This window comes from Saccostrea echinata, unplaced genomic scaffold (genome assembly GCF_033153115.1).
Source record: "Saccostrea echinata isolate AGI-Se365-2 ecotype Australia unplaced genomic scaffold, CSIRO_AGI_Sech_v1 ptg000009l, whole genome shotgun sequence".
In the NCBI taxonomy this organism is placed as follows: Eukaryota; Metazoa; Mollusca; class Bivalvia; order Ostreida; family Ostreidae; genus Saccostrea; species Saccostrea echinata.
The window spans coordinates 35,144,656-35,171,374 of NW_026889758.1; the positions used below are offsets into that span (position 1 = coordinate 35,144,656).

The window sequence follows — 26,719 nt, forward strand, 5'->3', positions numbered from 1 at the left end:
ACAGAAAAATTACAACCCTGTACCAAGCCTTACACCACATCTTAATTAATCTATTGTTAGGCCTGTAAAAATAAAATGACTACATATAGCGAACCTAAAATAATTGCAAGAATAAACTGTTTTAGGATTTGTTCCCTTAAATGTATGTATATATATATATATATATATATATATATATATATATATATATATATATATATATATATATATATATATATATATATATATATATATATATATATATATATCTCTTAGAATAAAACTGATGGGACCTGCAATTTCGAAGAAGCACAATTTCATGGGAGGAGGGGGGCTAAAATGGCCAGTCTTTAAAATATACACAAATAGATTTGAACTTCAATTCGTCTTTTTTGGTCAATATTTGCACAATTGATTCAACGACAATCACCACCTCCTGTTAAAGAAGGACATCATGTGCACCCTCTACAAGTCACACACCGTTATGCATTTACATCTTACAATGTTCCAAAGATCATTAGATCGTAGGCACATTGGTTTTAACTGGAAAATTATTGCCCACTGACTACATGCCATCTATGTTTCTATTTAATTCTGGCCATTTCCAATCCACTTCAACATTGATGAGATTGTGGTACGTGTTTGTGGCTGATTTAGATGAGATTTGCTGCATTTGGGTGAAACTTGAACAAAACTGATTTCTTCTATAAAATTCCTGTACCTAAGTCAAGTCCTTTTACCCGGAGAGACTGGAGATGATTACTTTACCAGAATCTCCATCGTTCATTTTGCTAAAAAACAATGTAGCGGGAGTATGTGAAGATGGAGTTAAAGACCTCAGAGCAAGTCCGTGGTATAAATTTCTGAAATAATGTGATACGTATTGTGTGGAAACTGGATTCGTATTTTGGCTGTTCAATACCCATACATGTACCAGGGTAGATAATGAGTTCACACCTGACAATTCTTTACTTTTCCATCATTACATTCTATCGCAAATGTTGGTAAGTTACGTCCTTTCTACATTCCTCCATTGTGGGAGATATACAATCATAAACTTAAATTCTTTCTATTTGCGTATATTAGCATGATTTACTTATTCCTTCTTAAGATGTCATGAACTTTCAGGTATAAATCTTTGCATGAATACGGCAGGGGCATATAGCGTTTATGTCCGTCTTTCCTTCCGTCACACTTTGCATTTAACTGTTTCAAAAAAACTATTCAAGATATTTTTATCAAACTTCATATGCTGATACATATTGATGGGAGATATTCAACTGCATTAATATTTTTTGACCTTGACCTCACTTATTTTACATTAGAGTTTAGCTCAGTTTAAAAGAAACTATTTAAGATATTTTTATCAATTTTTATAGATGAGAACTATTCAAGCAACTTTAAGCTCAGTTTCAAAGAAACTATTCAAGATATCTTAAATCAAATATGCTGATACACATTGGTGACAGCTATTCAACTGCAGCAACATTTTTGACCTTGATCTTTCATTTGATCTTGACTTTAAATTTATGTTAAATTAAATTTCAATGAAACTATTCAAAATATTTTTATCAAACTTCATATGCTTATACATATTGATGAGAGCTATTCAACTGCATCAACATTTTTTACCTTGACCTTTCCTTTTACCTTGACCTCGCTTTTCTCAAATTTGCGTTTAGCTAAGTCTCAAAAAAGCAAATCAAGATATTTTTGTCAAACTTTACATGCTGACACATAATGAGGAGAGCTTTTCAAATTCATTAACATTTTTTTTTTATCTTGACCTTACTTCTGTAATTTGTTTTTAGCTCAGTTTCAACAATTCAAGATATTTTTATGTAAGCTTGTACACTGATACATTATTTTGTAAGAATTTACCAACTGTGTCCAATTTTTTTTTTATTTTTTATCTTGACCTTCCCAATGACCTTTGACTTTACTATTTATTGTGTATAAAACTCAGTTTTAAAGAAACTTTTCAAGATATTTTCATCAAACTTCATTCACCAATACAAATTTTCATGTTGCATTATAATGAACCCTGGGCAGGGCATTCATATCCTATGGACATATTTCTAGTTTCTCTAATAGGTTTCATTGTACCTTGACTTTTCCAAACATCAACAGATTTCTGAGAGAGTATACAAACCATTTACAAATTCCAGTAAGCACATTCATACATTGCACATCTGGCAAACATAATTCTAGTGAAATTCTTCAAAATAAAACCAATTTATGCTTTCCTTACTGTATTTGTAAGGACAATTTAATGATCCAATACTGGTATTTCATCACTTTCAACCAAGAGATGCAGGATTTTTCAAGATTTGATACTTTGTGTTTCATTGTGTAAGTAAATCTATGGATCATAAATTTAGTATCCCTTGATAGTTAATTACCCAGAGTATAACAATGAAAATGTGTTCACATTATAGCTTTTTATAAAACAGCAAATATCACAGACATATAAACAAAGCAAGAAAATAGCTTCCAGGTTAATCATTTCAAACACCCATATATTAAATTTATGGAGAATTTGAAATTTCTTAGCATGAAACAAATGACATTTCCTACAGAAAGCCAAGTAATTGTCCTGCATACCACATAAATAACTGTAACATGTCTATTAAGTTTTGGTACTAGGGAACAATTATGCTTTTACTGAATAATTAGAGACTTTATGTCCTGAAGTGTTAAGTTTGTCCAAAATTTGTGTTAAAAAGATCTTCATCCTCAATATCCTCATCAGACATTTGTTCATTTTCTGCATTCCTGGCCAGCATATAGTTATCCATGTCTATAGATCGACAGTTGAAAATGGCATACCGTAGCTTCTCTGCCAGCATTTCTTTACTTGGATAATTTGGTAGGCGAAGTTGAAAAAAACATGTCTGAGATGTTGGTAAACAATTTGCTCCCTAAAAGCAATGAATAAATAATTTGTATCCTGACATTGAGAGAAATACTGTTCCAGAATACAATTCAATTTGTTCATCTTTGCAAGGAACTTTACATATGATATGCACAAAATTTTTTTAAAAATTTTGAAATCAAAAACATGCTCCCTTCTTTAACCACAAAATATGCTTTCAAATTGCACTCACTCTGTCAGAGTTCATGATCTGAAACCTCTGTGAAATATCAGAAGGGTTAGCTGGTAGGCGTGTCCTTCCTGAGACAAATCTAAGAAATTGTATTCTTTCTTCGTTACTGAATGCTTCAAGGACCTCCCAAAACCAGCACACTACTTCATTTTTCTCATCAATTCCACGATACCTGCAACACATCAAAAGTGAGGTTGTATAAAATTAAAATACAAAAAGATGGTACATGTAATAGATCACCCAAGTGACTCAGGTGACCTAAAAACCAATATACATTTTATGTATGTGTAGTATACATGTCCTAAAATTAAATCACCATAATGAAGGAGTAGGTGTTTAAAATCATTTAAAATTAGTTCTATTTTAGTAATCATGGCAACACTGCTCATCAAAAATCAATAGAGATATGTGTATGTATCCTGACGTAATGTACCTGTGTGTCAATTAAACTCCACTGAAACTGGACCAAATATTTATGCCAGAAATTTAGCTATGTATGGTACTTGATTTACTAGAAGCTGCTTTCCGTCTAAGGTGCTAAATTGAATACACAGCCAAATGTAATACACTAACAGTGATTAACACTCCTACCTGACTACTTTCCTGAGAACATCTACAGACATTTCCTCCATCCCACAGACCAGTTGTTCAAGGTTCTGTGGGGTCAGTAAGGTCAACAGGGGAACAGGAATTATCCATGACAAACCCTCCCTTACTGAAGCAGCCTAAATTGAATTTGAAAATTATCATCAAACATACATGTAATCATATTAACCCCCACCCCATCCCCCACCCTACCCCCTTTCCCATTATAATAAGTTACGGTAATATAGGCATATCATAGACAACAACAAAATAAATCTAACAACAGAAGGTAAATCAGTGACATCTAACCTGCCGGTTCATTTCCTGGAGCCTGTAATTCAGCACTGCCTCCACATACTCCCTCCTATTGTTGAAGTTAAGCTGTAATGTCCCTCCCCCTGGAATAACAGGGACTAATCTGCCATCAGCACTCTGACCCTCAAAACAGTCCAAAGGGATGAACTGGAAATTACATCAAAATGATCAGATGGAAACATTTCTTACATTATTGTATAGACATGTAAGAGTTATATACTAACCTCTTGGGGGAGGGAAAGGAAGGGTAGTTGTTTAATGATCATAAATTGTTAACAAAAAAAATTCTTATGACTTCATTAGCTTAATAGCAACTTCAGGTCAAGGGTACCTGCATGTATCAACTTCCAACAACTTGAGAACTACAATTATTCAAATGTTCTGATATTCATGTAATACTTTGTTGTTTCCAAGCCCATTACTCTAGATTTAATCAGTTAATTTTCAGTAAAAATGTTCATTATCTGAACTTTATTCCAGTGAACCTGCAGTCCTGCTCTGTCTTTTCATCATCAGCTATAATACAATATTTTGTCTACATTAAATCATTTTCCATCCCCTAACTACTTGAAGGGTACAGGATTCCTGCTGTAAGGGGCAATAACTCAGTAGCATCTTCTTCTTAAGCAAAGGTAAACTATCAAATTTTGACAGTCAGTAGTCCCTCAAATGGCTACCATGAGTGATTTAACAGCAGGACTCATTTTTTCCCAACAGTTATGAACAAAAATATACATATCAACAGTAAACCCATCACAAAGTGAGAAAAAAGTAGTTCTGAGTACATGTACTAAATTTCATCCCTTTTGGAATCCTTTTTTCTGTAGGACCCATCATCTGAGGAAACAAATTTAACTCACACCACATGACCAACAAAAATACCCCCTTCCTCCCCTCAAAGCAGATTTAAATGAAATAGCCCTTAGTTATAGTAACTGCAATTGATACACTACCTCATGGAAGTTGGTTTCATTCACTCCACTTTCATGAATATCCAGAATACCCCTCAAACTTTGAATATAAATATGATCAGTCTGCAACAACAGAAGTTGAAAACATTTAAGAGAAATATTTCACTGAAATGAGAGGGTTAATAGCATTCATTGGCAGCTGCAGTCTTTATAATACGAAAACTTGATTTACTACAACAAAATAAAACTCTGTCTTTCTCACTCAATAGATTGTAACCCCTTTAAAAACTACTGCATACCTCCTCAAGATCCTCCAGTCTTAGTGGTATTCCTACCAGGAGTTTCCACACACTGGGGGCCAGATGTAAGTCCAGGGGTTTCTTAGTTCTGATGGCCACCCCAAACAGGATCCCCAGGAACTTGAACATTGCAAGATCATCTTCTCCACATCGGGCTGGGTTCAATAAAAATCTGTAATCATAACTTTCAAAGCAATTTCTGGATAATAAAATGCATATCACAGCAACTCTAGCAAAACTTTAACCAACATTTTTTTCAAAACAAAATATTGAATTCTGGCCTATTTCAACCATTTAACATTCTTACCTATCTCTGTTATTCCCAGACTCATTTCTGGCATTTGGTGTTGGAATGAAGTATGGCACAATTCCTGTTTCCAATTCCTAAAGACAAAAAATGAACATACACTGTATTTTACCTTCTCATAAAACATTCTACAAGAAATATGTATAATTTTGACCACTAGAAGACAAATGATCAAGTACATTTTTGCACTAAAAGCATTTTTGGAGGGTCACAGATCACTATGTCACAGAGGCATAACACAGAAATTCTATAAAGGCTGTAAATTTCATCTACTTTCTACAATGCAGTTACCTGACACATTTCAGTGATTGTATCATCAAATACTCCTCCTGCATCATCTGCTCCCTCCCCAATGAGTTTGACTTTCCAGGCCCTGGCTGGTAACCTTAGGTCCTCTGCCCTCAGTTTAATCACCTGCTGTCCTATCTGTGTAAACACTGGTTTACACTTCTTACCCCTGGAATAATGGTTGTAGTGGTGTAAGTGATAATGCACATTTCATACCCTAATCTTCAGCAAACTAGAACTGTCCAAAATGGACAAATACCCCCCGCTGGCTTTTTTAGAGAAGGTACCAAATCACTAATGTTTTCTAGATGTGAGAAGTGTTCGCAATTTGCTTAAACATTTAGAGTAAAAATTTAATTACTCATTATATATTTTTTTTTAATGAAACTAAGGTGCAGCCTAATAAAACATCAATACTAATACAGGTAAACTTCGGTATCTCGACATCGGATATGTCGACAACCTGGGATATGTCGACGTCCGTCCGCGGTCCCGGCAGTATTTACTATATAAATGATTTGCAAAAACTCTGATATGTCGACCTCTGTAATCTCGACAACCCTGGTTATCTCGACGTATATTCACAGTCCCAAGAGCAAAATTTACCTGGTATATGTCGACATCGGCAATTTTCTGCTCCACTGAACCTAACTGTTTGTCAGATAGGGTCGCTCGTCACGCACGGACGGCTCCGGGTATCTCGACGTCGTCAAAAATTCACACCTTTCACACCCATGTTTTGACTACACGCTACTTAATTAATTTTACAGACTGTGTTTGTAGGTGAATCCAAAGCCCCCTCGGCGTCTTTGAGACGTTAATTGCTTAATGTTCAGCTTGGGTAATATCACTGATAAATCTGTACGATTCTGCTTAAATTTACAGGCGTTTATTTATGTCGAAACCTAACATAACTTTTAAAATTGAAAAAGATAACTAAATTACAAAGAATAATAAACATATTGAATAAATTCAAACTAAAGAATTAAAAGATTTTGTAGTTAAAATGCATTCAACAGGAAATAATCCGATTAACGACACTATTAACCGAATCATCCGTAATTCATGCATCTATAATATCACTTCGTTAGTTTAGATACACAAATCTCTTAAAAAATTAATATTAATGCACATTCTTCCTGAATGAAATAAGAAAAAAAAATAATTACGCATTTAATATGTTTTCTTATCTCGGATGTCGACTTTATCATGTTTATACGGTTCGGTTCGAAGTTTATAGAGCGCATTTCGTATCCTGTTCTGACAAAAAAGCAAGTAACACGCGAATGCTAGATGGAAAACTACAAAAATTTAGAACGATTTTGATAGAGAAAGAACAGGTTTTATAAATAAGATTTTTTAAATTAACTTCTTAGATTTTTAATAAAAAAAAATGAAGGGACTGCTGAAATAAGTTGACCTACAGTCTATACTGAAGTCATGTACGTATAATTAGCTTATACACATGTATGTGTTTGGTTATGCAGTGAAATCTTGGACGTCAAGTCTCAACTCTGATATCTCGACACCTCGGATATCTCGACATTTTCCGATGGTCCCGTCGATGTCGAGATAACGAAGTTTACCTGTAATTACAGTGTTTTTTATTACATTGAAAAAATAGTTTGCAACTATCTGTCATCTTTGTGAGTCATGACACTCTGCAAATTGATTGTTGAAAAAAAAAAATATCATAATTAATTATACAAAATCAAATTGATCTTATCAAATTGATCTTAATACCTTTATATCAAACTCATTTTGAAAATAAAAGGCTGGTTCCAGTAACTATGTATTTTGACAGACACAAATTACAATTAAGAGACTTAGACAACAGAGATCTTTATTTCTTTCTGCCCAATTCCCAGGAGATATAGATAAGACCTGCTTGATCAGAGATGCCCTAACAGCTTCCCACACTGAACTCATTAATTAATCTTTAACTGGATGCATGTCCACTCATTACTCCCAAGGGACAGATGGATTTACACTATCTGCTGTGTAATGTAAAACTGTTTTTAATATTTTGTGATTTTTTTCTTTAGTTCTAATGAGAAGTTTTAAGCTGTAGTTCACATTTTTGTACAGATGTTCTAGATTCTATATCTCAAACCTTAGACATGAACCCGAAATGACTAAGTCAATAAAACTGAAAAAAAAAACACCTATTAAATGCAGAAAAATTACCAAATAATGTTGAAAATTCCAGGTGCATATCTTCATATGGTAAATAATAAGTGTACAAATTTTCATACAAATCTATGCAACATGTAGTCTCTGGGAACAGATCCGGACAAAACCACATAATAAAAATGAAAAAAAAACACCTGTAAAATGCCAAAAAATTATTCAATCATGATGAAAATACCAGGTGCACACCTTCATATGGCGAATAATAAGTGTACAAATTTTCAGACAAATCCTTGCAACAGTTTCCAAGAAATGGTCCGGACAAAGTCTCGTCTACAGACAGACGGACATGCTGATTCTTCCAATATACCCCCCCCCCTAAACTTCGTTTGCGGGGGGTATAAAAACCTATGGACTTTATTAGTCACCTAAATATCACTTTCCCAGCTTTTACACTTGAGGAAAATACAAGGCTAAAATTTGTAAACCCATTCCTATAGATTTTTTGTGCCTCAGGAATCCTAAACAGGTGTGAGCAAACTTTAATCTCCATTAGTATGTAAGGAAGCTCTCACATCAATTTTGTGTCAATTTTTAACAACCCAAGGATGCAGTTTTGCAGAATTTTTGTTTTTGTGAATTGTTCAAAGATTCTGATGAAGTCAAAAATGAGACAAGTTTATGCAAGATGAATGACTCACAAAAACAAATGGCAATAGGTCCATTGAGCGACTCTGATGGCTTAATAAAAGCTTTCATGAAGACAATTATATGTGCCCTGGTCTAAATCGGTTGATTTTTTGCAATCATAAGCACCTGCATATAGCATTCTTTACTCTGTAATTCTATCTGAATATTTTATTCCTCAGGTGAACATGAGCACATTTTAGCATAAATGGGCATATGTAATCTTTGACTCTTCATGTATATTCTACATTACTTACACATGATATAAGTTAAGATTCTTTGTTTGTGTACCTTGTTGAAAGCCTTTTTACTGTGATAGGGGGCCCATAGTTCTTTCCTTGTACCATAGTTTTCCCAATAGCCCTGACCATGGGTAGAGAGAACACTCTGGGGGATAGCAGGGGTCTTAATCTTCCATCCACTATACCAGACATGCCTGCTGCATAGTGAGGCAACTCGCTCTGCCGGGAAAAAAAAATCATCCGTTAGTTCTTCTACACAATGACAAAGAAAAACAAATAATTTATATGTCTATCAGAGTTATTTGTTTGATTGTTAGAAATGTATGATACATCTTCCTGTAGATTAAAATTTTAACTACATGTTTACTGTCATTTAACATTAAACTCAACTTAATTTAATGACATTTGATGTAATAGACAGAAGTCAAACTATGACAAATTAACGTACAGAAAAATAAGTTTGTAGTAAACATACATGTAGATAGTGTATATTCAGGTGCAAATAACATATTTTTTCTACAAGGACCCAGTACTACAAAATACATGTAACATTTACATGTATTAACTGAATACATGTGTATTACAAATTAACCAAGGAATGTAGCAATCAGCAGTCCCCGGCACTACTACCCGCTTTTACTGTATTTAACCTTATGTATTGTTGTAAGTGGAAGAAGTCTCCATGAGGAGTAGATGAGATCAGAGAAGTGATGAAGCAGCTTCAGACGACTTTGTATATTTTCCATCTGACACTCCCTCAGGGTACTACAGCTGGCAGGGACTTTACTGGGGGTCCCCAACTGCAGGGGGATAGGAACCCCAGGAATTCTCTGTGGAGGACAGGGTGTGGTCCAGGCAGCACTATGTGTCCTACCTGCTGATATCTAGAAATGGACAAAATGTAAAAGTGTTCTTTATGATAAAGGATAACTATGTGTAAACCTAAAAAATTTGACCAGCATGATATGCTAGTCTACTTTATATTTTTTCCTCTCAGAACATAAATGTACATCCAGCAATATACACTAAATAATGGCATGTAAAACTGAGAAGTAAACTAACTGATAATATTGTAAATATAATACAGTGTATGTGATATAAACCTGTCTGATATTTTTTCCAGTCAGACATGGCACTAGCTGAGGTTCCCTCACAGGAGAGTTTGTGTGTCCTAAGCCAAGTTGTCCCTCACTGTTGTTTCCCCAACCCCACACATCACCCTCACTGGTCAAGACAAGAGTGTGTTCTGCCCCACATACTACATCCTCTATAAAGTATCCTGAAAGGGAGGCAACCTCCTGTGGCTGACAATTGCTTCCCCCTCTTGTGTCAGGTTGCCCTATAAGTCTCTCTGCAATAAGCAAAAAAGGATATATTTTCATTAACCAAATTTGCTGATTTATTCACAGCATTTTAAATATATATTGAGCTCTCATACCTTGTCCCCATGTGAAGACTTTTCCATACTTAGTGAGAGCTACAGAGAATTGTGTTCCACAGGTCACCTTTTTAACTACATGTCCCTGGAGAGATTTAATTTTAGTCGGTAAATGTTTTCCCACAGTGTTTCCTTGTCCCAGCTTCCCAAAGTCACCATCTCCAAATGCCCACACATTTGTTCCATCTGATGATACACACAAAGTGTGGTTCAAACCACAGGCAACCTACATTTAAATTTCAGAAACAGTCCATATACAATTTAAGATGTTATCCTCCAGAAATTTTAAATAAATCAGACATATTTTTGCTTATGTTCATGAGTAAACATGCAGTTTCATATAATAAATGACTGAATACATATTTTTTTTCTTTTACATGAACACAGTACACCTACATATCCAATCTGGTGAGATTCAAGGGCCACAACTCTGGTGGGAACTTTTTTGTTGGTGGTTGTACCCAGGCCCAATCTTCCATAGTCTCCATTCCCAAAGGTAAATAGCTTTCCATCAGCTGTCACTACAGCACTATGCTTAAATCCACATGATAACTGCAAAACCAAACAACATGTACAAGTAAACAATCTGAAGTGAGCATCATAATGTTCTTACAATGAATGATTTGAAAAAAAAATATCATGAAATCAATACAGTACATTTTATGTGTAGTACCTGAACAACTTCCTCCCCCTGCAGGGCCTCAATCTGTCTGGGTCTCCTTTGTCTATCACTGTTGCCATGTCCCAGTTTACCATAGTCACCATCCCCCCAGGAAAACACCTCCCCACTCTCTGTCACAGCCAAAGCATGACCATCTGACCCCACAGATGTGGCTAACTGTGTCACCACAAAACCTGTAAGATGTGATTTATAGAGGAAACCTTCTCATGCATGCTTCGAGGAAATTTAAGAATAAAAAAAAGCACAACCTTTTACATAATTTTTTCATAAGAAACAAGAAGTCTGAGCTAATGCTTATTTGTTATACCCCGCTCTGATATGAATAAAGGCTATCATGTGAATACATTGGTATGGACAAATGCAGGGATAAACAGGAATTTGATATCAGATTACAAAAATGAATCCCAGCATATAGCATGTCAAAATAAAGAGACTGCTAAAAATTTCTAACATCTGCGATGAGTAGTTGCTGAGATAACTGCGATGGAAATTTGGTATGGACAGACGCATGGATAAACAGGAAGTTGACATTGTATTCGTACAAAAACTAGAAATCTGACCAGTCAGCAAGGGCCCCGCTAAGGGTTAGAAATATAAGGGTGCAGATTAGGGGATGAGAATTTTACTTGATTCCAAAAAATTTCAAAATATATAAAGAATAAGCAACAGCAACTGCTAAATATCCAACAATCTGTAAATAGTATCCTTGTATTTACATAAGGCAGTAAAAAACATCATATCTATAATAACTCAATTAAATGTACATTTAAAAATGAATGAAGCATGTGTTTTCTAAAATGCCAGCCTTCAGTGAATGCAAATATCACCCAGGCTTGACCTTAACTTCAAAACAAATATCAGTTGCAGACAAAGGTGTTAATTAATCTTAAAGTGACAGAAAGATAACCCTCTAAAATATTCTGCAAACCAGCAAGATAATCAAACCCACGGGATTAATTATACTGCTCTCTCAACCTTTCCTTCTAAGTTTACAATAAGAACTTTTTCAGCAATGATAGAATGAGGTTATTATCTGAATACCTGTTAAAATAATTAGTATTCTTGAATTTACATAAGGCAGAAAAAAAGAAAAAAAAAAAAGAAAAAAGAAAATAATAATAAAAACATTATCTTTATCTATATCTTGTTTTTAGAATTCAATAAAATCATAACTCATTGTGTATTTTACCAAAATAATGTATGAACATTATTTAAATCCACATTTCAGAGAATGTAAACATTATTCAGAATTGACCTTAACTTCAAAACAAACTTCATTTGCAGACAGAGGTGTTAATTAATCTCAATGTGGCAGATAAAGATAAATGCTTTGGATTTTCTTCAAGAGGAAAGTTAATTAATCCCAAGAGACTCATTGCAGCCTTTCATAGTTTACAATAGGAACATTCTCAGCAGTTATCTCTCTTTGCCCATTCACTCTTATATAAAGTTAAGGAATATACCCCAACACCCCAGCTCCAAACCGGATGACATAGAGAACCAAACTTAGCATCAAAATATGTCTTACTGCCTATTGAACCAACATACCAAATTTGAACTTAATTGGTCAACCCTAAAAAGTTATTAGAAAAAAACAGAAAATTTGTGGACGGAAGAATGACAGACGGACAGACAGATGGACAGACAGACAGACAGAGTGATTACTATAGGGCACCTGCAAATCCTTGTGGGGCCCTAATGAATCCCACCATATGACATGCCAAAACTGTGTGCTAAAATTTCATGCATCTGCTTTAAGCAGTTGTTGAGAAAACTGCGACGAAAATTTGTTATGTATCAATAGACACACACACACAAGGGTAAAACAATATACACCCCTCTCCTTTGGAGCAGGGGTATAAAAATTCAATCACTATAATAATCTTTCCAACTGTGAGTTGGACCAGTCCTACAGGTCTTCCAAATAATAAAAAGTTTTGCAGTTGTCTAAAAGAATGCTGAATTGAGCATAAAAATGAACTCAAGTACAGTCTTATAAAATGTAATAAGAAAGTTGTCTACCTTGAATGGAAGATATGACTGTCAGCGAGTGGAGATCATCAGAATTACCCTGACCCAATCGACCATAACTGCCTTCTCCACATGCCATTACTGTCCCATTGTTCTGAACCACGAAGGTACAGTTTTGTCCACATATAATCTTAAACAAATCATAAGTAACTCAATGTAAAATCAGAGATGTATTAATATATCTTGATGTTTCATTATATGAGAAGATGGTGTGTATGCAGTAAGATAAATTATTCTGTAATTTATGTGTAAAGAATGTCATCTTAAATTCAGAAGGAAAGAAGTGTACATGTACATAATTAAAATACAATGTACAGCATTCTTTTCTAATATTCACATGTATAAAATCCAGAGGGTAACAGGAAAAGACATACCTGTTGTGCACAGGAGAAAGACTGGACCTTAACAGGAACAAATGCCCCTCTCCCTCCCTCAGACATCTGTCCATTTCTACCACTCCCCCAAAGGAAGGCCTCACATTTCCCCCCAATCAGCCAGTCCTCTGGTTTCTGCATAGCCCAAGTCATTATCTGTACATCCATATTCAGATCCCATTTTGTGTTGTCCTAATATAAATCATTTCTTATGAAGACTGGACATATTCAAACAAGATTCAAGAAATTTAATCTCTTTTGAAGTCTAATTTTAAGAACTATATACATGTACAATACATGTACATGTGTATGTGTTTTATGAGGATTTTAAAAGTTGTTTCAACTTTATACCCAAGACTGTGTATGACAGGAACGAGTATCTTTATTGAGCATTCTGAAAGATTCTGGGAATGGTGTTCTATTGGATAGAGCCTCCGCTGACTTGACAGCTGCTGAGAAGGACAACAACCACTGCCACTCTGGAGTCACTAGGTCCTGGACTGAAGAAAGTAGAAATTACAAATCAGCTTTCTGTCAACTTAGAAGATAACAATACTGTGGCAGTTTCTTTGATACTTTTTACTTTAAATTTCTTACATAATAAGTGATACTCAAGCATTGCAAGTTAGTATCATACAATCATACAATCAACTCAAGTGATAAACTTACCATTGTCAGAACTGATATGATGTGGGGCACATGGTTGGTGACACAGAGGTTTGTCCAGCTCTAGTCCTACTGCTAAAATTGCCAAGTGTTGCATGTAAGAGCTGTGTACCAGCTGCTGGCCAGACACCACCTTAGGCTAATAAAAAAAAAACAATTGTGGGCTAAAATGGTCACCTGGGTCAAAATTCTGCCACATACAAACAAGAGGCCCATGGACCACAACACTCACGTGAGTCACAATTCTCTTCCTGACAAATGAATAAACAGTTACAAGATGAAAGTCCATTATTTTGAAATTTTAAGTAACGGTATATTGAGTCCTGATGATTGTGGCATTTTTGTTTCTGCAAATGTAAATATATTTCTGTTAATTCTGTATAAAGTTTTTATCTCCATTTGTGGTCCCAACCTAGTACCTAAAGTCATGTTTTGAACAAACTTTGAAATCTAAATTACTTGGAATACTTGCTAATCTATAAGGCTAACTGTGGTCCAGTTTTCTTGAGAAGATTTTTATGCAACCTTTGAAAAAAGGAGGCATATTATTTTGCACATCGGTTGATCTGTCAGTTTGTACATGTAGACTTACTGCTGTCTGCTCAATATCTTTGACTGACATTAAAGTATGTACACTGGTTCCCTCCAAGGAGTAGATGACCACTATTGATTTTGAGGTAACAAGGTCAAAAGTCAAGGGTTAAACTGCTCAAGTCTTAGGAAGACATTGTCTGCTCAATACACTAAGAATCCTTGGCTCAACCGACATCAAACTTAGTACACTGGTTCCTTTAAAGGAACAGATAACTCCTACTGATTTTGAGGTCACAAAGTAAAAGGACAATGGTCAAACTTAACATACAAAGATACTGACTGCTCAATATCTTGAGAACCTTTCGCTTGACTGACATAAAACTTGGTACATTGGTTGCTCATAAGGAGTAGATGACCCCTACTGATTCCGAGTCTTAAGGTCAAAGGTCAAATTGAGCAAAAAAAGACAATGACCACTCAATATCTTTGGAACTCTTTGCTTAACAGACATCAAACTTGGCAAACTGGTTCCCCCTTAGGAGTAGATGACCTTATTGATTTTGTAGCTCACAAAATCAAAGGTCAAACTGGACATAGGAAGGTACTGACCACTCAGTATCTTGAGAACCCTTTGCTTGAAAAAAAAAATCAAACTTGGTTCACTGATATTGTCTAAGGAATTGAATTACCTCTCATGATATTGAGGTCTGATAGAGATTAAACCTTGAATTATGTTTGCTCCTGACTATTAGGTTACCCACTTTTTCACTGTAATTACACACATCAATTTTAAAACTTCACTTTTTTTTATATTAACATATTGGGGGGGGGGGGGGGGGGGGGATCTAAAACATTTCTTGTTCAAAAAGATTTCTTTATAACCTTGATTCCTATTGAGACCCAATCCTAGCTCCCAAGGTAAATGATTTGTATAAACTTTAATAGATCAAGAAGTACAGAAGGTTTTTCTCTTCGGGCCAAGTGGTTTTTGAAAAAATTTTCAATGATCCCACCATAATTTCACTATTTCTTAACTGTCTCTCATCAAGAGAGTGCATGGCTCTCCATTTGAACAAACTTGAATCTTTTCAACCATGGTAACTTAAGCATTTGTACCAAAAATTGGTCCAGTGGTTCTGTAGAAGTTGAAAAATGTGAAAGGTTTACAGACAACATATGATAGGCAAATGGACTTCACTCTTTTATCAGAGAAGTTCACCTGAGCATTTATACGTAGCTAAGGTGGGCTAAAAAATCTTTGTCAAACATATTTGCCTAACTACATACCCGGTATGTTACTTATTTGATAGTTCAAATTTGCAGCTTCCAATCTCTGGTACTGTTTACAGCATTAATTTAAAGATACATGTATGTATTTTGAAGTTAGGATCTTAGCCAGGATCCTGCATTTCAGTGACTCTAAAAAACAACAGCCACTCATATTTCAAGCTTAAATCATTTAATAAAAAAGATATTGCTTATGTCTAAAACTAGTATCTTACTACTTGTTCATAGTATAACTTTAACTCCCCCCCCCCCCCCACACACCTTTTTCAAAAAAAAAAAGGGGGGGTATAATTTGGCACTATGATCCCCACTTACCTTTTCATACAGGTATTGGTCCTGGAGAAGAATGGGTAACTTCTGTATCAGACTGAGTAGAAAGGGAGCCTGGTTTAATCCCCAGATTCCCTGCTGCTTAAAGGATTTTCTACAGACAGACAATGCTCTATTCTTTTCCAATAGGTCTGTAGTGTAATGCAAAATAACTACATCCTAAAAGAAAAATGTTTCAAATTCATTATGATCTAATTGTATGCAAGTGAATTAAGAGCTGGCCTCCTTGACACAGACTATTACTTAATAATTTTAGAAAACATTCAAATGTTGAAATACATGTATCTGAATGCTAACCTTAGTTTTGCTGAAGCAAGCTGCCAGTCCATGATCTGCAAACCAACACAAATCACTGACCATACCATTTTCCATATGAGTTTGTAGTACACTTCCATCCTTAAAATTTAAAATGCAAATACATTTATATGAATAACTTACAGGAATTTATCACTTACTGATCTAATTGGCTTATGTTAAATTCAAAAACCTTTTAGAAACTTATCATTATATGCACTACTTAAAAACTTTCTCTTATTCAACTTAACAATATTGTCAAATTGAAGACTCATATTTTCCACATTAAATTTTTCTAAAATCTCACTTAAATAAACTTACACAAATGGACCAGACATTAAGCCATCCTCTATCACACCCTGAAGCCAACATTAGTGCTGATGGACAGAATGCAAGTGATGTCACGGTGCTAACATGACCCCGTATTGTTAAAAGTGACTGAATGGACGTCTCTGAATTACAAAATTCCTCATCCTATGCAAAAAAAAAATCAGTTGTAGATATTCTTCCTTTGAATAATTTATCACTTTTATGCTAAGATACAACTGTTTAGGCCATTTTTTAAAAAAATGTTTGCCCTCTCTTGGCCCAACTCAATTTTTTTGAACTGTTTTTGAAAAATTCATTCTGGAATTTCTCATCCCGTCAACAACTATTTTAATTTTATAAAAATAATTTTTTCCTACCTACCTGGCCAATTTTTTCACCCTGAGTCAAAAGAGGGCAAGAAAACATTATTAAGGTGACCTTACTGAGATGAAAACAATAAGAGAACTCACTTGATTCACAGAATCAAAGTTAAATGGTGATAAATTTGATTCACTTCCTGTGTACTGGTTCAACATCCAAACATAGACAACACCGTCACCACAGCCACTGTAACAATATAATAATTATCTGTCAAATTAAAAGTGGACACTATTAATGAATTTTATTTTTAGCAGTAAAACTTGACCATAAACTTATCACACCTTGCCATCATCAATTCCTTTTTATCTCCCTTCCCAAGGGTGTGGCACCACTGAAGCGTTGAAACTTCAGCCCTGTGTTGTAGCTTGAACGCAAGGTTCAATTCCTGTCTGCCTTTGTAGATTTTAATGTTAGGTTCTCCATCTGCACAACAAGCCAGCATGTGACCAGTGGGGTCCCACTTCATACAAATAATAGAACTCTACAAAGGAAAATAAAGGAAACATTAAAATAAAGCAACTCTATTGACAAGAAATAAAATGCATAATCTCTGCACTTAAATATCATTTAATAGAAACTATTTTTTTAATACACCATAAGCAACATACATTTAACACAATATGGAATCCTTCCAATATTGTTTTAAGAAAATAACTTTAGAAGAATTGGATCATCATAAAAGTAAAGGGTCTGACACAAAAAGTAATTACATCGAAAGCTTTTGTCAAGTGTGGTTCCTCAATTTCCAACTTTGTGCATAGGGAAATCACCCCATCACTAAATGCTACAGCAAATGGCCTGTCTTCATCAAACCATGCAATTTGTGTAACTGAAACTAAACATCACAAAATTTAATCATTCTGTTAACTGGAAGAACCCTTTCTTTAAATTGGTTTTTGTTCAGAAATAACAGATGGACTTGTTAATTTCATAACCTAAGTATCTGGAAAGAATTACTCATTTATCAAATTCAACTTTGATTGAAATCTTTATGCATAAATTTATTCAAATAGCACATCAGATGAAAAGATACTTTTTACATATTCACATTATACAAAGATCCATACTGATCCTACCATTTTCTCTGTAGCAATGATCTAGCTCATGCCTCTTAAAGCTAGAGCTATCAAACACATCAATATAGGCCAGTGAGCCATCAAGTCGACCAATCAGAAGGGTGTCAGTAGTCAGACCCAGGCAACCTCCCATCATTCCTTTATGTTCTGGCCAAGTCATGACGGATACAAAATGAGGCTGGATATCCATGTGACCTTTTCCACCTGATGCAACAAGTTAATGATAATCAAAAAAAAGAAGAGTTAGCAGCAGCAAGTACAATACCATTCTAACACCCCTGCAATACATGTATTTATAATCTAGGCATCTAAAAATGATTAAATTTATTTTCCTTAATTACAAAATCTAATCCAACATATTTTTTTAAGTTTCAAGTAAGTCTCAGATCTTTTATGACATACAGGTACATGTACAGTAACTGTAGTTACGAAGTCTCTTGATATATATACATGTACATGCACCCTACAACATACAACAAGCAGAATAATGTTTCTGTACTTATATTAATACATAAGTAAACTTCTTTCCAATTAAAAATTACAGAGATACACATGTACCACTGGTGACTCCAGCAATTTTGTGCTTATGTGAAAAGACCAAAAAATGATTGTGATATCATACCACTTGTAGTCCAGACATTAATAATATTGTCTATGGCCCCCGCCAGGTATTTTCCTGTGCTGCTCCAACAGATACAGGTCAGAAGATTACCATCTAATTCCTCACAGTCATCATCCCCACGGTTAAATATACAGGTCTGTTGTAAAAACTGGTGTGTTCTGTTGGGCAGACTCCACACTCGCAGTGTACCATCATATCCACTGATTCAATATAACATACTATATTCAAACATTGCACATGATGTACAGAAGTAATGTAAGAGTTATATGCCCCATTCTGAATTTCCTAAAGCTATTTTATTATCAAAAAATCATTTGCAATTACAGTAAAACTTGTGAAACTCAGATGAACAGTGGAGCCCCATTTATCTGGACGCTTTGGTTCCCAGTCAAATTGTCCGGATATGTGAAGCATCCGGATACCTGAATTGCACTGATTTTAGTTATATGGCCTTTCATACCATTTTCAATAGTAAAGAATGTTTCTTTATGAATATGTTTTATTGTTTAAATACTTTAATATAAGTTAGTACTACTCAATACTTGTTTAAATAAATAAAAAATACATGCGTCGTTGGAAAAAAAACGTGTTTATATGGTCACATTAAAGGGTTTTTATCACGTCTCAAAATTTTTTGATATGACAAAGTTTACATGCTATCAAAGTCATATATTTCAAAATCTTTGCTAGAAAATTAATATTTTTTGATGTTTCAGCAATTCAAAGTTTGAATTTCTCAATATGCATATTTTGATCGCTGATGTTACGTGCCATTGCTTTGACGTCATAGGTGTCAATCCTGGTCAAGCGAAGTACTTATTTTGTATACAAAAGGGCTCATTTGTTGTGTCTATTAAACCTGTTAGAAAATAATTAAGTGATAATTGGATAATTGACAGCCATTAAGGTATAATTTATGGCTTTAGGATGCACAAATGTGCATAAGAAAGGTTTTAGAAAGAATTTTTTTTCAACATTTCCTGGACTTGCTCGTATTAACGATTTTTCTGCAAATGCGATGACGTTTATCTCCATTCAGAACAAACGTTTATGCCCGATCAATCATGATTTTTTTTCTGTCCTATAAAATATTTTAAGGAAAGATACCTTAAAAAAAATAACAAATGACAAACACACATTTTTTAAAAGTCACAAAGAATCTTGGAATGTTGTGAACTTCGTAATGGCATGCGGCGCCATTGAAGAAGTGCCATTTCTATTACATGATATTCACTGCTAGAAAAGATAGAAGATATACAGGATTTATTTATATATAATAAATTAAAATAATAATGAAGGAGAATTTAAAATTCCCATATTTATAAATGTTTACGAATTTAAACTTTAGCAGTTTAGTAATTCATTCTTTTTAGTTGAAGTCCTGAGTTGTCAAAGGCTTCGTCTTCGGTGACCTCTCTCCAAGTTGGCATATTTTCTGGATATTTCTCGCTGCTAGACGTTCATACATAAAAGATTGACCGTCCATAACCAAAGGAATATAGTCAATGTCAAAATTTCAACCGGCCATATTGTGAATTCTATTTATTTAGCGTAAAAATCTATTCAATGTATTTTTTTCTTACGATAAGCTTTACGAGTTCTATTGACCATTGACACCTATGACGTTTCAGTACCACATTACCCCTATCTAATTACTGGAGATTTTTACTTCGAGAACCCTATATTACGGGCATTTTATCGTCTAATTACGGCTGTTTTCAACATTTTTTCATAATTAAATGATAGTTATATGTTTCAAGAATATAATAGTGTTTCATTTTTAAGAAATCTAGATACGTGATAAAAACCCTTTAATTATTTCTACTTCCCAGTGTCTAATGAATCAACTTCTCCTAGTAGCCATGTCGGTACTGTTGGTAGAGTCTTATTTAATTACGAACGCCCATCAATGCTAAACGTGATATAATCTGCACATGTATACGAAAGCTAATCGTAATCATCCAAAGTGAGATCGTATTAACGAATGTGTAATTTAACTATTTTTGAAAGTGATTTTATTAATGTCATCAAATCATAGAATGCGTTTTGAGCACAAAATACTGTGCATAAAAAACTCTGATGTCATGTCTTTAAATACATAAAACCATGTTACGACTGTATTCTAACAGTAAAAGAAATATATTTGCCGACTACGTAAAAATTATCCTAGACTTATAAAATTATTTCCCTTAATACGTATCAAAACCATGTTAGAGAAGCAAGAGTCTTGTGCGTACCTATCGACCTACAATTAACCTTGCCGCAAGCCATTGATAACAGGTCGCAGGTCTTTTAAGACAAACAGCCAGACCAGTGTTTTTACAACAATTAACACCCAGATCAAGAAATTTGAGCAGACTTGACAGACCAGTTAAAAAAATTATCGTCTGGATAAATGAACCAAAATGTAACGTAAAAATTCATTTTGTGGTGAAAAAAGACAGTCCGGATACGGAACGCAGAATTCCGGTTAAACGAGACAAAATAAAGTAAAAAAATTTCGTTCCCATGAAAAATCGTCCGCAAACTAAAGAGTCCTGATATCTGGCGTCCGGATATCTGAAGGTCCACTGTAGTATATTCTGAAATTTAGCCTATTATGAAGTAGACTTTAAGTCCCTTTCAGTAAATTAAATTGTCTGAAATGTTGTTTAATCCTTATGTTGTTTAATTCGGTCAATTTCTGTGGAACCACTGGTGTCCAGAAATGATCAGTTTGCCTGTATATATAATTCTGATCAGATCAAGCTCCTCCTTATGAAGATGATTGAAAAAAGAGCAAAAATAAAGCTGGGGTGGAATTTTCTCTCTATATACATGTAGTTAGACTGATAACATAGAACAAACCTGGTGGCTAACAGATTTTTCTTGGTACTCCACACACAGTGTGCCAGTCTGTTTTGGTGGGCCTCTAGTTTGGACACTGGACAGGATGGCATGTCTCCACCCCAGTCCACTTGGTTTACAATCTGATCTGGCTGACTAGCTGATTGAGAGGACAAACACTGAAAGAAAACAAACACATCCCAAAATTCTTACTTTCAATAATTTCCAGATAAAATAAGTTTTTTTTTTATTGAATTTCTGTGTGAATTGCTATAGCAACATATAAGTCATGATATTATACAAAAAATCTGAGAAAATATTAACTTCAAATCTTTGTCAAGGCATCTTTAATGATAAATACAGGGCATTATCTGCTGATTGAATTTTAGGAAAACATGGTAATTAAAATAATTAAATGACAAGTACAACTCGTAATTACTGAATGACTACATGACATATACATGTACCTACTGGTAGGCCCATAACCTCACCATCCCCCACCCCACCCCATCCAACCACCCCAAGAAAGGGAAAGAATATAATTAATTTAAAACTTATTCAGTTTCTTTGAGGTATGTCACTGTTGAAATTTGTTATATCAAGGATTTTTTGAGAAGTATATTTTAGATAAGTTCTCATATAGCATGACTCAAAATCGCAAAGAAAATGGGGGGTCAGTGTGCATCTTACTGAGCTACGGTACAATTAAGTTGACATTTTTGCACTTAAATTGTAACTCTTACGTTAATAACTTTAATCTTTATCATATTTTATCAGATGTAATTATGGCAACAAATATTATCTTATTTTAAGTAAAACAGTTTGAATAATATTTATCATTGAACAAATCATGCAAATTAATGCGCATAAATTATTGTGTGACCTTTTTGCACTAAAAACGTATCATATTTGGGGTATAAACAATCTAAATAGGCAACAAAATATTTTCTTGTATCAAACTTTTAATGACTTAAGTGCAGATCGGTTGGAAGTATCGTGTTGTTTAAAATAAGGAAAGAAAAAGTTGAGGTCAGGGATGTAAGTTTTGAGATATTGGTCAAAATGTGCCATTTTCAGGCAAAAACGATGTAAATTTTATCTTGATTTCTTTGTCTTTATTTCTTGGCAAAGTCTGTTGAGTGAATGTGAAAAATTTGTTCTAAAAATATAAATGTGGACCTATATTTAATATCTGTAGCATAAAATAACGGAAAATATTCTCCAAGTAAAAATATCTGGGGCTAATGTTCCAAAATATTAAATTTGACAAATATGTAGATTTGAAGAATTTTCTTCTAAATATCCTTCCACCACAAGAAATAGTCCCTCATAAAGCGTTCACCTTTATGAATTTGTGAGCAGTTTTTTCAAATTGAATGTTGAATAATTTGCATTGTTTAATTTAAATATGTTATAAAAATTGAATTGTAACAAACAGTTATGAAGTTTAAGGATCTGACTGAACTTTTCTAAAAAGTTGACGAGTGACATACCTTAATTCACGGTTTTATTTATATAGTGAATATTTCCCGAGTTACACAGTAATCATAACTACCTGTATAAATTCTTTGACAGCCCAGTGCTTGTATAAGGAAGATAACTTAGTGGACAGTACACAAGCTGCTAGTGCATTAATGAGATTTAGGGGTGAGTCCTCCCTTGTAGGGGAATCTGATGATTCTGCAGTTGATAAAGACTCTGACTCTTGGGAGTCTACAAATAAAACCTTAATGTTTCATCACTTAATTATCTGTAATAATACATGCAATTATAATTAAAGTAGAATTGTGTAACATGAGTAAATGGCTTATCTACCTGAACATGGAAACCACTGAGATATCCAGTTTGGACTGCTGACCCACTTATTTCGAGTTAGAAGGGTCACTAAGGACTGTGTGACTGTCAGCATGGAGGACGGCTGTGAGGGGGTGGTGTTCTTTGTCTTCTTTCTTACATCTCCCTTGTTACCTCCTGTTGCTGCTAACATTAGTTCCTAAAATAAATGATCAGATTCTTAAATATGTCTGAAGGTAAGAAAAAAATATGTCTATAATAGCCATGACAATATACAGTGTATGTTTAAAGCAGAAGTAGACTATGTGAATGTCTGCTCGGTTCAAAGTCATATTTTTCACCAAGTTATGAATAATGATACAGCAAGTTAATGGGATACACTGAATCATGGATGTAAAAATAAATTTTGGTGGTCTCTGGAGTTGTTAAAGCATTGATATACTGATTTTGCTCTACTTCAGCACAGAGAACATACTTGTACATGTACATATTGAAAATATGCCTATTCAGTGCCAGTCTTCAACAGCCCTCAATCCCTATAACAAAATTTTTTTTGCTACCATTTCAGTACTTAGAATTACATGTATATGATATTTGTTTTCTCATTCTGACTCAATCACTTACCTGTGTACAGAGTTGGATAAGCTGTTGGAGAGAGGCAGGGCTATCCTGAACCAGGGTACCTATAGCAGTAGTAAGGTGACACAAGCTCTCAGCAGAGTCTCTAGGCTGACAACTCAGAGGATATAGAACCTTTCCTGTAGCACACAGACACATAAATTGGACAAGGGTCATGATATCTGACAGACCTATGTAATCCAGGGCTGAAGGCAGACTGCAGTTTGGACCACTTAAAAACAAGAGTAAAAGTCCATACATAGGGAGATGTACATGTAAATATTTTCATCACTCAACTACTGTTTTCTGGTATTTTTCTAACTACACACCCTGTGTACTCTTACTATATCAAAATTTAAATTCTGCTAAAGTCTTTCATTATCCTGGAAGTTTTATATCTATATACAAAATTAGTAAGCAAAAGGAAAAAAACTACAAAAGATCTCTTCTCCAAATACCTGGCTGCTAGCACAGACAAAACTTTTGTCACCATGGATCTTGCTATCATGATCTGCATGGTGGAAGTGATTCTATAAAGAGCCACTTTTCTGTCCTCACTTGTTTTTATAAAGGAAGCTTGCTCCCCTAGTGATTTATTACGACTGTCTGGCCTACTTCCTTTGGCAAATGATGCTGTAAAATTTGAATTACATGTATGTCAATTCAGTGACCAAGAAATGTATGCTCTCTGCCATAAAATAAACTCCCATGAACAATTTATCACTTGAGGAATATACATTCACCTTACCTCCTGAAAAGAAAATCAAACTTACAGAGTGTCATTAAGACATCTCCTGAAGAAGTTGCAGATTTAAGGAGACCTGTTCCAAGTGGGTCATTTTCTGAGAATTTGACTGGTTCAGGGACAGGCTTATGATCAGTGAGTCCTATCTTTGACATCAAAACTTCAACTTTCTCTGTCACTGGCTTACTTTGAGAAGAATCAGAGAAAAGAGGCACTGGATCTGTGAGAAAAAGAAGCACAAAACAAACCAAAATATTAATGATTAAAATCTAATGAAACAGAGGATTGGACATAAGAGTGTCTATGAAGATCATAATGGTAAACATAATTTAATTCATGTAATTCTATTTTCTGCATAAGATGATTTCAAAATAACCATAGTATAACTGTCTTACATGTATTTGTCTTATTCTTTAAATGAAATACCATTTAATCCATGATCAAGGATATCCAACAGGTCTGGAGCCTTAACACTAGATCTGTGATCTCCCAGATCTGCTGAGTTTTGGAGATTCTCCCTGTTTCCTCTGGCCTCTAAGTACTTTTCTCGACAGTCGGGACACATAAGGTAAAATGGGTGACCTGATCCACAACGACCTCCAAACCAACCATCTACATAAATACCGTTACTCCTGTATCCATGCTGGGCACAACTACCTGTAAATTTGATAGTGACATAAAATTTTTACTGTTTTCAGTATGTAGATGTAGATATACATGTATAATGCTGCATAAAAGGTTTTTTACAGCAAAAAGACAAAAAATAAATGGTGTGGGTTTCATACTAAAAAACTTTCACATAACTCTAAGATATTATGTAATTCAAGAAAAATATCTATTGTACAAATTATGCAACATATTGTTTTTACACAATACAATGTTATAAGGTTATATCCAAAGTATAACATCCTTTAAACTAGAATTACTTCAATACAATGTCTTTTATTCCTGATATTTACCCATGCATCCTGGGTGTTCAGTTCTCATGTGCCTATTGAAATTGGACGTTTCCTGTTGACACAGTTCACAGGTCACAGTAGTTTGGTCTTCCAACTCTCGCCTCTACCAATGAAAAATGTGTACAAGCTTTTATTTGCATCTCATATAGTTTGTGAGGAACAGCACAACAGCAAATAATCTCACCTGAAACTTTATACTCAAAGTAAATAATTTTACATCAACATCAGTGATTCATTATGATATGTGTCCTGTGTAAATTACATAATTTTGCTCAGGATGCATGGTTTCAAGCAATTTGCATCCGAAAGGACATAGCAAAATGAGAAAGACACGTATTGTTTTCACTTCATATCAGTTGTTTGCATCATATCTCCACATGCTGAGCAATATGCATGAGCAATTTTGGGAAACAATGGCAAGGACTACCCGGCCAACAATAGGTCAGGCTTTACACCTCCTGTTATTACACTTTATAAAAAAAGCAGTTATTAGGGAATATCTGCAATCATCAGTCTGCATAGTTTAGTTATGTCTACTGTTGATATATATTAGGTTTCTGAAGCATACTGATTGAAAGAAAGATCTGAGAAAACATCTGAGTATATATATGATTGAATACACAAACCAAAGCATTAAACAAGTCCCAAGTATCCCTGTGCTCAGCATGTTCCACATTAAACAAATCCTCAATACTGTCATCATTACAAATCTCATCCTGCAGTTCCAGTATGTTGTCATACAAATCAGCCAAGGAATGGGGGCGCAGTAGACTATCACTATATTCCTGCCCAGTGCTAGTTACATTGTATAACTCAGAAAGTGATAGCAAACCCTCCTCTCCAGTGGGCAGGGGCATTTCAGATCTAGTGTCATCATCATCCTCATTGTCTACAATCAAATTT

General features: G+C 34.5%; 1 protein-coding gene across 1 annotated transcript in view; it reads right to left on the bottom strand.

Annotated features, from left to right (window-relative positions):
- Nucleotides 1-1,911: 1,911 nt before the first annotated feature.
- The window catches only part of LOC133182284 (probable E3 ubiquitin-protein ligase HERC1), a 73,403-nt gene continuing 48,595 nt past the window's right edge, over nucleotides 1,912-26,719 (bottom strand). The window contains exons 44-78 of the mRNA XM_061317063.1: nucleotides 26,443-26,705; nucleotides 25,817-25,919; nucleotides 25,284-25,514; nucleotides 24,886-25,077; nucleotides 24,571-24,745; nucleotides 24,119-24,344; nucleotides 23,516-23,693; nucleotides 23,256-23,413; nucleotides 21,722-21,879; nucleotides 18,875-19,074; nucleotides 18,253-18,456; nucleotides 17,887-18,011; nucleotides 17,458-17,657; nucleotides 17,266-17,362; nucleotides 16,808-16,960; nucleotides 16,490-16,588; nucleotides 16,178-16,351; nucleotides 14,045-14,180; nucleotides 13,727-13,875; nucleotides 13,376-13,567; nucleotides 12,993-13,131; nucleotides 10,962-11,143; nucleotides 10,685-10,840; nucleotides 10,289-10,514; nucleotides 9,954-10,201; nucleotides 9,501-9,734; nucleotides 8,900-9,069; nucleotides 5,795-5,960; nucleotides 5,504-5,580; nucleotides 5,197-5,368; nucleotides 4,940-5,020; nucleotides 3,981-4,133; nucleotides 3,678-3,811; nucleotides 3,087-3,258; nucleotides 1,912-2,900 (exon numbers count right to left, since the gene is read on the bottom strand). Coding sequence (XP_061173047.1) covers nucleotides 2,676-2,900; nucleotides 3,087-3,258; nucleotides 3,678-3,811; nucleotides 3,981-4,133; nucleotides 4,940-5,020; nucleotides 5,197-5,368; nucleotides 5,504-5,580; nucleotides 5,795-5,960; nucleotides 8,900-9,069; nucleotides 9,501-9,734; nucleotides 9,954-10,201; nucleotides 10,289-10,514; nucleotides 10,685-10,840; nucleotides 10,962-11,143; nucleotides 12,993-13,131; nucleotides 13,376-13,567; nucleotides 13,727-13,875; nucleotides 14,045-14,180; nucleotides 16,178-16,351; nucleotides 16,490-16,588; nucleotides 16,808-16,960; nucleotides 17,266-17,362; nucleotides 17,458-17,657; nucleotides 17,887-18,011; nucleotides 18,253-18,456; nucleotides 18,875-19,074; nucleotides 21,722-21,879; nucleotides 23,256-23,413; nucleotides 23,516-23,693; nucleotides 24,119-24,344; nucleotides 24,571-24,745; nucleotides 24,886-25,077; nucleotides 25,284-25,514; nucleotides 25,817-25,919; nucleotides 26,443-26,705 — 5,948 coding nt within the window. The 3' untranslated portion in view covers nucleotides 1,912-2,675. The remainder of the gene's footprint in view (nucleotides 2,901-3,086; nucleotides 3,259-3,677; nucleotides 3,812-3,980; nucleotides 4,134-4,939; nucleotides 5,021-5,196; nucleotides 5,369-5,503; nucleotides 5,581-5,794; nucleotides 5,961-8,899; nucleotides 9,070-9,500; nucleotides 9,735-9,953; nucleotides 10,202-10,288; nucleotides 10,515-10,684; nucleotides 10,841-10,961; nucleotides 11,144-12,992; nucleotides 13,132-13,375; nucleotides 13,568-13,726; nucleotides 13,876-14,044; nucleotides 14,181-16,177; nucleotides 16,352-16,489; nucleotides 16,589-16,807; nucleotides 16,961-17,265; nucleotides 17,363-17,457; nucleotides 17,658-17,886; nucleotides 18,012-18,252; nucleotides 18,457-18,874; nucleotides 19,075-21,721; nucleotides 21,880-23,255; nucleotides 23,414-23,515; nucleotides 23,694-24,118; nucleotides 24,345-24,570; nucleotides 24,746-24,885; nucleotides 25,078-25,283; nucleotides 25,515-25,816; nucleotides 25,920-26,442; nucleotides 26,706-26,719) is intronic.